The following is a 12309-nucleotide window of genomic DNA, read 5'->3' as shown; positions in this document are numbered from 1 at the left end:
ATAGCAAAATATGGTATGTTAGTTTATGGATTGATGGAAATAATTTATGTCTTGATTGTGGTAGGCTACATGACTTTCACTTGGAATGGCCACATGAATATGCCTCACAGACTTTCAAATACAGGGTACATAATTCACCAAGGGCCCTAACTGCTGGACCTAGAAATCCGTCACCACATTTGAATCAATGCTACATTTCAATGGGCTATTCCCAGACAATGAATGGACACAGCAAGGATACTAAGGCAGGTGCAAAGTGAAAGGTCCTAAGAAGATCAACTTGAGCTCAGACTCTCAAAGGCCTTGCCTACTGTTCTTTCCTTAGACTTCCTAGCATTCAAAGATACTCTCAACATTTTTCCCTTCTCCTTTTCACTTGGATCAGGCTTGCATTGTGATCTCGCAGTCTTTCCTGGCTCCCTCCTCATTTCTATTACAAGTGTTGCCCTAAAAAAAAAATCCTTGAATGTTTTATTTCATATTGGCCATCTGCTTTAAGGATAACCTGAATGAACACAATACATTTGTCAAAACTCAGAACTGTACATTTAAAAAGGGTGAATTTTACTGTATATAAATTATACCTCAATAAACTTGACTTTTAAAAAATTTATGTTAGTTTTAAACATTTATCTACAGTAGGTAAGTCATGCCTGTTTCTTCTCCACCATCTGCTTCCAAGGTTGTATTCTGGAACAGGCCACCACTTAGGACAACTACAATTCCACATCTCACAAAGACCATATCCACCTAGCCTTGCAACTTGCTTGCTCAGTTACTCCCCACATCTGTCTGTCCTGGTTTCTCAGGGTTACCTGGAGACACAAATGACATAGGACTGAAGTTTACAATCAACATATGAGGAAAAGGTGAGAGATCTGGACATGGGAGAAGAATGCCTAGGTAGACAGAAGAACTGGCCCTAGAGACCCTCCACCGTCTGACTGCTCAACAATCAGATCTGTAGGGCACACGTAATTATTATTTAAAGACTCCAAAGACTGTGATCTCAGACAACCTGACTGGGTTTTTATAAGCAGAAATGTGTAACCACCATTTGTTGTTCAAAAACCCAAAACAAATGAAAACAACAAAACACATACAAGAGAATAGCTATTTCACTCAAAAGAAAAGCCAAAGCCTCTCTTACGTATACAAGACACTACATGATACTGTTTGTAGCTACCTGTCTGCCTTCATATCCTGACCTTCTTTCCCCTTGCTATTGTTTCTTCAGTAATGACGGATTCCTTGCTGTTCCTTAAACATCCTAAGTATGCACTCAGGATAAGACCTTTGCATTTACTTTTCTATCTAGAATTCTCCTCTCCATGGCTCCCTCTCTCCATTCAGGCCTCTGGTCACATGTTTTCTTAGGCTTTTGCTGACACTGTTGTCTAGAACAGTACCCCTTTCCCCAATATGTCATTCGCTAGTCCACAGGTGGCAAACACAAAGCTCATGGGCCAAATACAGCCCTCCACCTTGTTTTACCCGGCCTGGTACCTTGTTTCTACCAGGTAGCATCCCAAGCTCCTTGCCCCTCGTTAAGGAATAGTTACATTTATACAGTCCTAAAACTACAATCAGCCCTTTGAAGGCAACCGTGAGGGTGATGTGGCCCCTGGTGAAAATGAGTTCGACACCCCTGCTCTAGTGCCTTATCCTTATTTATTATTCTTCATAACACTATCATCCTCTGACATAAATTTATTCATTTGTTTATTTTCTGCTTCCCCAGCCAGAATGGAAACCTACAAGAGCAGGAACTTTCTTTCGTCCACTACCGTATCGCCATGATCTGAATTGCGTGACCAATGTGGCACATTGTTGATACTCATTAAGTATTGGTTGAATAAATGAATAAAGTTCTACGGATGGACAATTATTTTAAATATCAATTTTCTTGTAAAATAGCTTAGCCAACAGAAAGTCAGAAGTCCCTATGGATTCAAATCCTTCCAGCTTCTGCTAGACAATGTCTAGACGTACACTGAAGGGGCACCCAGTAATCTCTTTCACTCACTTCCAAGTCTTTGATAATTTTTCCCGATAAGGGGTCCCTTTTTAGCATTTTTTAATAATGCAACCAAAAAGAAGAAATAGAAATTTAATGTATTGTTGGTAGTAAGTATAAAATTTTGTGAATATAGTCAATTACGGTTTATGGCTATGTACGATGCCAGGTGGGTTATTGAATATCACCCAGGGACCACTTTATTAAAGTACATGATTGTCTAACCACTATTCTGTACACCGGAAACTAACACAAAATAACATTGAATATAATTGAAAATAAAATTTAAAAAACGTTTTGTGAAGTTTTTGTTTCAGGTATATTCACTTGCATACACACATATGTGGTATTATTGGATTTGATGTAGAATGTTTTTGTTCACTCTGGGCTGGAGTCAAAAAGTTTGAAAGCCACTAATGGGACATATGATGTTCTACAGTGAAAAGAACTGGACGTTTTGTTTTCCCTTCCCTCAAAGTAGACATACATTCACAGTGCCGGGATCTAGTAAAGAACAGAGAGAAACTGTAAATATCATTACATTGTACACCTGAAACTAATTATATGTCCATTTTATTTCAATTAAAAAATAAACTTAAAAAAATTAGAAACGCCTTGCCGGATGTTAGCCTCTGTCTTTTCTTGGCACTGAGGTTCGCGGGCTCCCTTGGATGCCACAAAAATGGAGAGAGCATCCGGGGAATGGAAAGGGCGAGTCCGGCAGACCCACACGTAGGACGTCCTCCTTGCAGCAGAACCGTTCTCAATCCTAGGGAATCCAGCGCTAGCCTGGGGCGGCCATCGCGCGAGCCGCTGGGGGCGTCGCTGCTGGCGAGCGGAAGAGCACTGCGCAGGCGCAGACCCGTCCAGGGCCCGCGAAGCGCGAGAAGCAGCCTTCTGCAGGCCTCGCCTCGCCTCCACCCCTGGGTGGACCGCGCACCGCCCTGTCTCCCCCACCTCGTCATCCGAGCCAGGTTGCCCCCGCCCCCTCCGTGCCGGTGCTGGTCGCGAGTGTGCGCGCAGAGCCTGAGCGGGCGCCGGCGGGAAGGGGAAGCGGCGGGTAAGGAGGGCCCGCGTTCAGGGTGCGTTTACGACGGGGTTGGGGATTTCCTCTGGAGCTGTCTCCGGCTCTCGGAACCGCGGAGGAAGAGAACAAGGAGCCTCTGGAACGGTTTCCTCCCGCCGCTCGGGCATACCTCTGCTAGTCGATGTGTTTTTGCCCTGCCGGAGCTTCGTCCGGTCCGGCCCGCTCCCGCTTCCACCGGGGAGCCCGAAGGCCCAGCCCTGGCCAGTCTGCTGTCCCAGTCCTGTCCGAGAGGCCTTGCCCGCCTCGGCCAGTGCCCGCATACTTATCCGCCTTCAGCGTCTCCGCAGCCGAAGGAACTCTCCAGGGCCGGCGCTCAGTGTAGCGCAGAGAGCCTCGTGGCTTGCTTTGACGCTTGCTGGTCCTGGGATTCTTCCTGACGCTCTTCGCTGAAGGAGCTTGCATGGCCTTCAAGGCCACCAAACGTTGGGCTTTTTCTACTTCCTCTGGGCTGCTGTCATCTGTCTTTCAAGTTCGAGTCTCCTGACGCTGGTCTCCTACATCCCTGTGCAATGGCCCGGAATTACGATCTTTCCCCGTGCAAATCCAGTCACACCACGTGTGCCTTTTGGGATGAAGTGTGCTACTATGGTAGTGGGATAGTATCAGTAGTTTGTTGGGGTTTTTTTTTAAGATTTTATTTATTTATTTTTAGAGAAAGGGGAAGGGAGGGAACAAGAGGAGAAAAACAGTGTGTGGTGGCCTGTCACACCCCCCAACCAGGGACCCCGACTGCAACCCAGGCATGTGCCCTGACTGGCAATCCAATGGGTCACACTTTGGTTCCCAGGCCAGCAACTCAATCCATTGAGCCACACCAGCCAGGAGTATCAGTAGTTCTAAGAAGCGTGGTAATAAATTACAATTTCTGCTGTCGCAGCTACCACAGTGAATAGATATTCAGTGAACTCTTCAGTAGCAGGAGATAGCATTTTAGCCCAGTGACTGTGCCTGATGCCCTGAAGATACCGTGTAATTAGACCACCGTGGTACAAAATCTGCTGACAGGAAGAAATCTGGAACAGAATGAAGGCTGATAGCCGGGTCATGGTTAATAATACCTGCAGGTCAAATTTCTATGTATAGAGATTTATATGCCAGTTAAACGTACTATATTGACATTCTGTAGATACTGATGTGAAGTTTTAGCAGCCACCTTGCAACTTCTCAAATTTCTCAATAAATTAATTCCTAGGTAGTCATGATAATCAGCTTAGTTATTTTTACTTTGGTAAGTTTGGATGCAATAAACTTACCCACGTTTTTCTAACATCAGCCCACACAATTCCTGTCAGACTTACTACCAATTCTCCTTGGTGCTTACATTACAAAAGATGCTTACATCTTAGTCATCTCAGATTTCCCCTGTGCTTCATCTCCTTATCTCTTATATTCCTGAGTCACATGGTTTCTTTCTTCAAAAAATAACATATCTTTGATTCTTGTTCCACTAACACTGTGTCCTTGGGAAGCTGAGCTTGTTTCCTTCTCTCATTTTGAATAACAATATCCTTTCTTCCAGCCAATTAACTATTGTGAGAATTCCAGTTGGCATAATGGGTGGAAAAGCTATCAGAGTTAAACAAACAACCCAAGCTATTGTTATTTTTCATTGTACTCATTCACTTTACAAACATTTGAAAACCTAATATATATGTTACATTCTTGTGCTATATCTATGAAAGATATTCCCTGCATTTAAGGGGCTGTCTTTCAAGGAACTATCAGAGAAGAAAGAGTAGGGAGTAGGGTGATAGGGTATCTGACAAGTTTTATCTGTAAAACAGGTAAGCTTCGGGTGGGCACCAAACCCAGAGGAAAAAGGAACAGGGATGAGTTCTTGAAGGAAATTATGTTTGAACGGTCTTGAATTATAACAAAGATCCAGAAGGAAATGGTGGGGAAGAGTGCCATGAAAGAGTCACTTTTAGAGAACTGCAAATTGTTAGGTGTTGTTGGAGTATTAAGTTCAAAGAGGAGCATAGGAGATAGGACTGGATAGGTAGACAAAGGTGAGATTTGAAGGGGTTTGTGTGCTAAGGGAAGTGTACAAATTGAAGGATTCTGAGCAGACAGTTGCCCTGATTACAGTTGCTTTTTGAAAGTTCATTCTGGCTGTAATGTGTGCTTTCCTACTGCTGTGTACAAATACTTTCTGGCTTTGTATCTTTCCTTATTTTCTTTACCCAGAAAGACTGATGCCCTCTCCTCATAGTTCTTATCTTTGAGTATCCAGTTCAGGTCTTTTGTAAAGCATCCTCTAATTATTTTAGACTCCATTACTTACTCCATTCTCTGAAACCCTAGGAATGGTACCACACAGGTTAGTCCTTTTTTGTGTCATGTGTGTTTTATGTCCCTAAGTAGATTTAGTAAGACCCTTGAAGATAGGGAATGGTTCATACGTATATGAGCAGAAGACATGTTAAACACAAAAATATGTTGTTTGGTCTCTTTCTGTTTGTTTTTCAGGGTAGGACCAGATTATGGGCAGCAGTCCTTTAAATTAATTAATCATCATGATGGCCAATGAAGGCTGTCCCAAGGCTGGTGATAGTTCTTTTTCCTCAGATAAACATGCCCAACTCATCTTGGCCCAGATCAATAAAATGAGAAATGGACAGCATTTCTGTGATGTGCAGCTACAAGTTGGGAAGGAAACTTTTAAAGTTCATCGGCTGGTTCTGGCTGCCAGTAGTCCTTACTTTGCAGCTTTGTTCACTGGAGGAATGAAAGAGTCCTCAAAAGATGTTGTACAGATTCTAGGAATTGAAGCTGGAATATTTCGAATACTTCTAGATTTCATTTACACAGGTATGTTAAGTGAACCTTTAGCTTTAAGTGGAGAATGATGCAATCACTCGTGTACTGCTATGGAAACATAAATTGATCTTACGTATATGGAACATAATTTGACAATATGTTATTATGAGTCTTCATATCTTTTGACACTCTGTATTTTCTAGGAATCCTAAGGAACTAATTAGTGATACAGGCAAACTTTTATGTACCAGGATGTTTATAGTAACATTATTTATAATAGCATGTAATTGAATACAACCTAATCATCCCTCAGTAGGTTATATAGTTTAAAAAAAATCATGATACATGTATATATAATGGAATATTTTTTTAGATCTCACAAATGATTTAAATATGTACTATCATGGAAGAATTTGCAATATATTAAATGAAGAAAATGTGGATATAAATACCACCTCAGTTTTGTCTTTAAAAAATCACTTGTGTGTGGGCATGACTGTTATAGCTCAGTGGGCTGGGCATTGTCCCACAAACCAAAAGATTGATGGTTTGATTCCCCATCAAAGCACATGCCTAGGTTGTGGGTCAGGCCCCAGGTTAGGGGTATGGGAGGCAACTGAGGATGTTTCTTTCTCCCTCCCTTCCCCTCTCTCTAAAAATAAATGATTTTGATGTCTCATTGCCTCCTGTGTGCCTCCAACATGGGGCCTGGCCTGCATCCCGAGCATGTGCCCTGAGGGGGAATTGAACTGGTGACCCCTCAGTTTGCAGGATGATACCCAACCCACTAAGCCACACCAGTCAGGGCCATTTGTGTGTATTTGTGCACAGGAAAAAAGACCAGGGTTGATGTTTACCTCCTAGATGATGGAATATGGAAGATTCTTATTTCTCCTTTTTTTGTTTTTTTCTCTCAATGTTTATAATCAAGATGTATTATTTTAATCAAAACTTTTATCTTTAAAATGTTTTTGAAGAGTTTTAATGATACAGAAAATCCACACAAAACTATGTATAAAATATGTCTCATATGATATGTAACATAGATAAATATACATGGAAAAAAGATTTGAGAGAAATATAATAGGGAGAAAGGTTCTTCCTTTCCACCCGGCCACAGCCATAATGTAAGCCAGGGGTGTCAAAGTCATTTTCACCAGGGGCCACATCAGCCTCGCAGTTGCCTTCAGGGCTGAATGTAAGTTCAGCTCCTTAATAGTTAAAGAATAGTTACATTTATACAATCCTAAAATTATTTCGGCCCTTTGAAGGCAACCTGGAGGCTGATGTGGCCCCCGGTGAAAATGACTTTGACACGCCTGAGGTAAGCCAAGATGGGTGCTTATAAGTACATCTAGGAGCGATGGAGGAAGAAGCAGTCTGATGTGATGTGCTTCCTTCTCAGGGTGCGCTGCTGGCAGTACTGCCAGCCTTCTGCACTCCACAGGGCCCCCTGCCCCACCAGGCCTGATAAAGCGCATAAGCTGGGATACAAGGCCAAGCAAGGTTATGTCATGTATCAGATTTGTGTGCGCCATGGTGGCCAGAAACACCCTGTTCCTAAGGGTATAACCTATGGCAAGCCTGTCCATCATGGTGGTAACCAGCTGAAGTTTGCCCGAAGCCTTCAGTATATTGCTGAGGAGCAAGCTGGGCGCCACTGTGGGGTTCTGAGAGTCCTGAATTCTTACTGGGTTGGTGAAGATTCCACGTACAAATTCTCTGAGGTTATCCTCGTTGATCCATTCCATAAGGCTATCAGAAGGAATCCTGACACCCAATGGATCACCAAACTGGTCCACAAGCACAGGGAGATGCGAGGGCTGACACCTGCAGGCCACAAGAGCTCTGGCCTTGGAAAAGGCCACAAGTTCCACCACTCTATTGATGGTTCTTGCTGTGCAGCTTGGAGAAGGCACAGTACTCTCCAGCTCCACCGTTACCGCTAATATGTGTCATGTTTGTAAAATTCTTACCTAATAAACAATTTAGGACAGTCAAAAAATATATATAATAAAGTGTTAATAGTATATGTATATTAGAAAATGTGTGATTTTCATATTAATTTTTATATATTTTTTGCCTTAAAGTTTTTTCTGTAGTGAATATGTATTACAATCAGGAAAAGAAGGTTGAAAACAAAGACTGTTTGGCCTAGTTTTGAGAATAAACCATGCTCTCCTTCAAGGAGATAATTGTGGGGCCTGAAGAAGTGTTTCTTTTTTTTGTTTTTAAAGATTTTATTTATTTATTTTTAGAAAGAGGGGAAGGGAGGGAGAAACAAAGGAAGAGAAACATCGATGTTTGCGAGAGATACATCAATGTGTTGCCTCTCACATGCCCCCAACTGGTGACCTAGCCCTAAACCCAGGCATGTGCCCTGACAGGGAATCAAGCTGGTGACCTTTAGGTTCACAGGCTGGCACTCAGTCCAATGAGCCACACCAGCCAGGGCTCATGAGAGGTTCTTAAATACCTACTATATGGGGTTGCAGTCAGGGTTAATGTATAAAGCAATTAATGCTGTGTCTGGTTCATTGTAAGCATTCCATAAATGTTAGGTTATCGTTATTATTTAAGTTTTGTCCCTTTCTATAAATCTTTTGTTGCTTTTTACTTAGCAGTCAATGGAATCAAATATAATGTTTTTTTAATATAAGTCTAATGTTTGTTTTTATTTTACTGTACTGGTTATTTTGTCTTCTTGTTTCCCTAGGCATAGTGAACATAAGTGTGAATAATGTCCAGGAGTTGATTGTTGCAGCAGACATGCTACAATTGACTGAAGTTGTTAATCTTTGCTGTGAATTTCTGAAAGGACAAATTGATCCACTGAACTGCATTGGGATCTTTCAGTTCTCTGAGCAAATTGCCTGCCATGATCTTTTGGAATTCACAGAAAACTACATTCATGTCCATTTCTTGGAGGTTCAAAGTGGGGAAGAGTTCCTGGCACTTACAAAAGATCAGCTGATCAAAATTTTGAGAAGTGAAGAGCTTAGCATTGAGGACGAGTACCAAGTCTTCTTAGCTGCAATGCAATGGATTCTCAAAGATCTGGGAAAGAGAAAAAAATACTTGGTGGAAGTGCTAGACCCAATTCGATTCCCTTTATTACCTCCTCAGAGGCTTTTCAAGTATATAGAAGGTAATTTTGTTGTTGTTGTTGCATATCAGATTAGTCAATTAATTGTGTGGTGGCTCTTTCTGTTTGAAATGTGATGGTGTTTTTATTTTTCAGTTCAATAGCAAACATTTATTGAATGATTACTGTATGCCAAGATACATACTTTTGTTTTCGTGGGTAGACAGTAGTATTTCCATATTTGTACTTTTTATTTTAATAAAATTCTTATGTACCTTTCTTCAGATTAAGTACTAATGGAGGTGAGAGTTATAGATAAAATTGCAGACTAAGCTGAGACACTGCTGTTTTTGACCGTACCAATTATTTCAGTGTAAGATTTCCTGGTCACTTTTTAAAAAATTGATTCTAGAGAGAGAAGAAGGGAGAGAGAGAGAAACATCCATATGAGAGAAACATTGATAGGTTACCTCCTGCACGCACCCGATCCAGGGACCAAACCTGCAACCTAGGTACGTGCCCTGACTGGGAATCGAACCCACAGTCTTTCAGTGCATGCGATGATGCTCCAACCCACTGAGCCATACCAGTCAGGCATCTTGTTGCCTTAAAAAGTCAGCAAAGCCCTGGGCCATGTGGCTCAGTGGGTTGGGCGTCGGGGCACATGCCTGTGGGGGAGCTTTGCCACAGAGCCCCCCGCCCCCCCACCCCCCAGTCCTCCACGGATGAAAATAAATCTACCAAAACATGATCTGCTTGGGAAGGAAAGATGGCCAATCTCTCAAAGGAGAAGGACCAAGAGCCTTTTCCTCAATGGGCTTTCATTAGGTTCATTTTGCACAAGAATACAGGTAAAGCTCATCAATCATTGTCAGGCAGTAAGGATCAAACAATAGATAACATACAAAGAACTCTGTGGGCTTATTCTTGAGTTAGGGTCAGTTAGTTAAAGGGTTATAAGATTTTGGGAAACAAACTCACTTCAGGCTTGGACCCTTATCATTTAAGCTGAGGGTATAAACAAAGCAGGTTTCACAGGATTTTATGCATTCTTTCTTAGGCCTGATCTCCCAGGGGAATCCGCCCTTTCCAGCACAGGACTGCACCACCCTCTGTCATTGTTTCAGGCTTAAGTCAGGCAGGGGAAGTAAGGCGGCCAAGAGATTAGGAGACTTCTTGCAAACAGAATGAGGATTCAGACTATGTCAAAGTCGAGGGGCGAGGGTCCATCATCCCCTTTTTCTGTAGTCCCCCAAGTCCTTCCCTGTGGGCCTTTTTCGTGACCATGCCTGTCTTAGGTCGTCCCTCCCTTGAGGAATCTTACCCGTCATTGGCTAACTGGTCAAGCTCAGGGCCAAGCAGGGTAAAGTGGGCAGAGATGGCACCCCTGCCAGGGAGATAAGCTTTGTCTCCTTAGTGGCTTATGGTCCCAAGGTCTCTGACTCAGCCTTAACCAAGGGGGTTACAGCTTCTGAAACCAGGCAGGGCAGTTCCCAACACATGCCTGGTACGAAAGACAAGCAATCAATGTTTCTCTCCCACATCGATGTTTCTCTCCCTCCCTTCCCTTCTCAAATAAAAAATGAATTAATCAATATAAATAAATTAAAGCCAATATTTTTAAAAAATAGAAAGTAAAAAGTCAGCAAATTCTAACATTTGAGAGGAAATACATGTGCTAAAACCAAAACCTAAATATAACAAATCCTACAAGTCCTCGTTATAAAATAAATTTTATATTGATAGGATATCGTAGCTCCTAAGTAGCCTTTGAATCATCTTTAGGTTCTAAACTTTGAAAATACTTTCCACCATAGTATAAAATAGTTTTTATCTTTATATTAGAAAAAGTAATATTTAAATTTTATTTTTAAAAACTATTTCAGGCTTGATTTTAAGATTTGAAGTTTTTACTCTTGCCCTGCACTTGAAAATTTAGGATGTGACTGAATTATAAATGATCTTATGAATTAAATATATTATTAGATTAAAAGTGTAATTCTGTGAAGTAATTATATTTAATGTGGATTTTTATTTTTTTCTCCACTGTAACTTAACAGTGTTAACAGAATTTTATAGATTTTCTGAGTGATATCTTGTTTTAGTTCATATGTATAATCAATTCTTATTATTCATGGTAGTTATGTTCTATAAAGTTGCCATAAACATTGAATTGGCAAATACTAAGCCATTGTTCCTAGGGGAGATATGGAGTAAATTGTTAAAGCCTTTGGTTATGACATTTTTGTCTACTGATCAATACATAACCTTGTTTTATGTATATTTCTGTTAAAATACCTTATTTATTATTAGGTATGCCTGATGCATTAACATTGAACTCATAGTCAAAAGCACTATAACTCCTACCTGCATGCAGCCTATCCAACACGGGCATTTCTATGTAAGGCCATCACAGCCTTCTTGCACTTAGGAACGCTTAGGCAGCACTTAAGCATTTTAAGCAGTGAAATCACCAACAAAGAACTCAAAAATGTGAAAAACGTGGCACTAAATCTGAAAAGGACACTTGTTGACAGTATGAGAACTGAAACAAAAGATAATCACCTCGTTCAGTCTCATTTAGGAACATTCATGTCAGATGATTCACATTTTTTGCCACTCGGTGGCACATCCATGAATGACCAGGAAAGTGCCATGAGTGTTGATTTGGGTTACAAATACATTTTCGGAGTAGATGTATCATATTTTTCGGACTATGTGATGCACTGGACCATAAGACACACCTAGGTTTTAGAAGAGGAAAATAGGAAAAAAGTTTTGAAGCAAAAATGTGGTCCTGCTCCTGCCTCCTATGACCCCACTCCACTGCCGCCCCGTCCCCCACAGTGAGCCAGGTAAGCTACATTTGGGCTGTAAGACGCACTGCCATTTTCCTCCCAAATTTGGGGGGTTGCGTCTTATAGTTTGAAAAATACAGAAGTAAGGAATCCATAAACCCATGCTAAAACAAGAAGAGAGAAATTATCCATACACATTTTTGCATGAATCATGGGATAATTCAGGAGTAGGGCAAAGCTTTCATGGTAGAGTTAGTTTTTTCAGCATGCAGCATACAGCATGCTAAAGAAAAGTTTCTATGGTAGGAGCAAAGGAATATTCCCTAGAATTGGGGTATATTTTCCTACAACTTAGTGTTATAATAGTCCAGTCTTGTACTGCTTATTATAAGCATGCGCAATAGTTACCACCTAGAGGTATTTCAAGGGAAAAGTAAATGGAGGATTTTTTTTTAAAAAGCAACCTTAAGCCCTGACTGGTTTGCTCATTTGGTTGGAGCATGGTCCTGTATACCAAAAGGTTGCAGGTTCGATCCCCAGTTAGTGCACATACCTAGGTTGA

General features: G+C 41.4%; 1 protein-coding gene and 1 pseudogene across 3 annotated transcripts in view; both read left to right on the top strand.

Moving 5' to 3' along the window:
* The first annotated feature begins 2862 nt into the window (after positions 1–2862).
* Positions 2863–12309, top strand: part of IPP (intracisternal A particle-promoted polypeptide) — a 39389-nt gene continuing 29942 nt past the window's right edge. For 2 of the 3 annotated variants that reach the window (XM_045204257.3, XM_045204256.3), the window contains exons 1-3: positions 2863–3077; positions 5574–5915; positions 8581–9012. In XM_045204257.3, the coding sequence (XP_045060192.2) occupies positions 5621–5915; positions 8581–9012 (727 nt within the window). In that variant the 5' untranslated portion in view covers positions 2863–3077; positions 5574–5620. Of the gene's footprint in view, positions 3100–5573; positions 5916–8580; positions 9013–12309 lie in introns of all 3 variants that reach the window. The other variant, XM_024571145.4, reaches the window with a different exon arrangement.
* On the top strand, positions 7199–7813 carry LOC112314575 (large ribosomal subunit protein eL15-like; annotated as a pseudogene).

This window comes from Desmodus rotundus, chromosome 3 (assembly GCF_022682495.2).
Source record: "Desmodus rotundus isolate HL8 chromosome 3, HLdesRot8A.1, whole genome shotgun sequence".
NCBI classification, from domain to species: Eukaryota; Metazoa; Chordata; class Mammalia; order Chiroptera; family Phyllostomidae; genus Desmodus; species Desmodus rotundus.
This window is presented reverse-complemented; position numbering and strand designations above follow the sequence as displayed.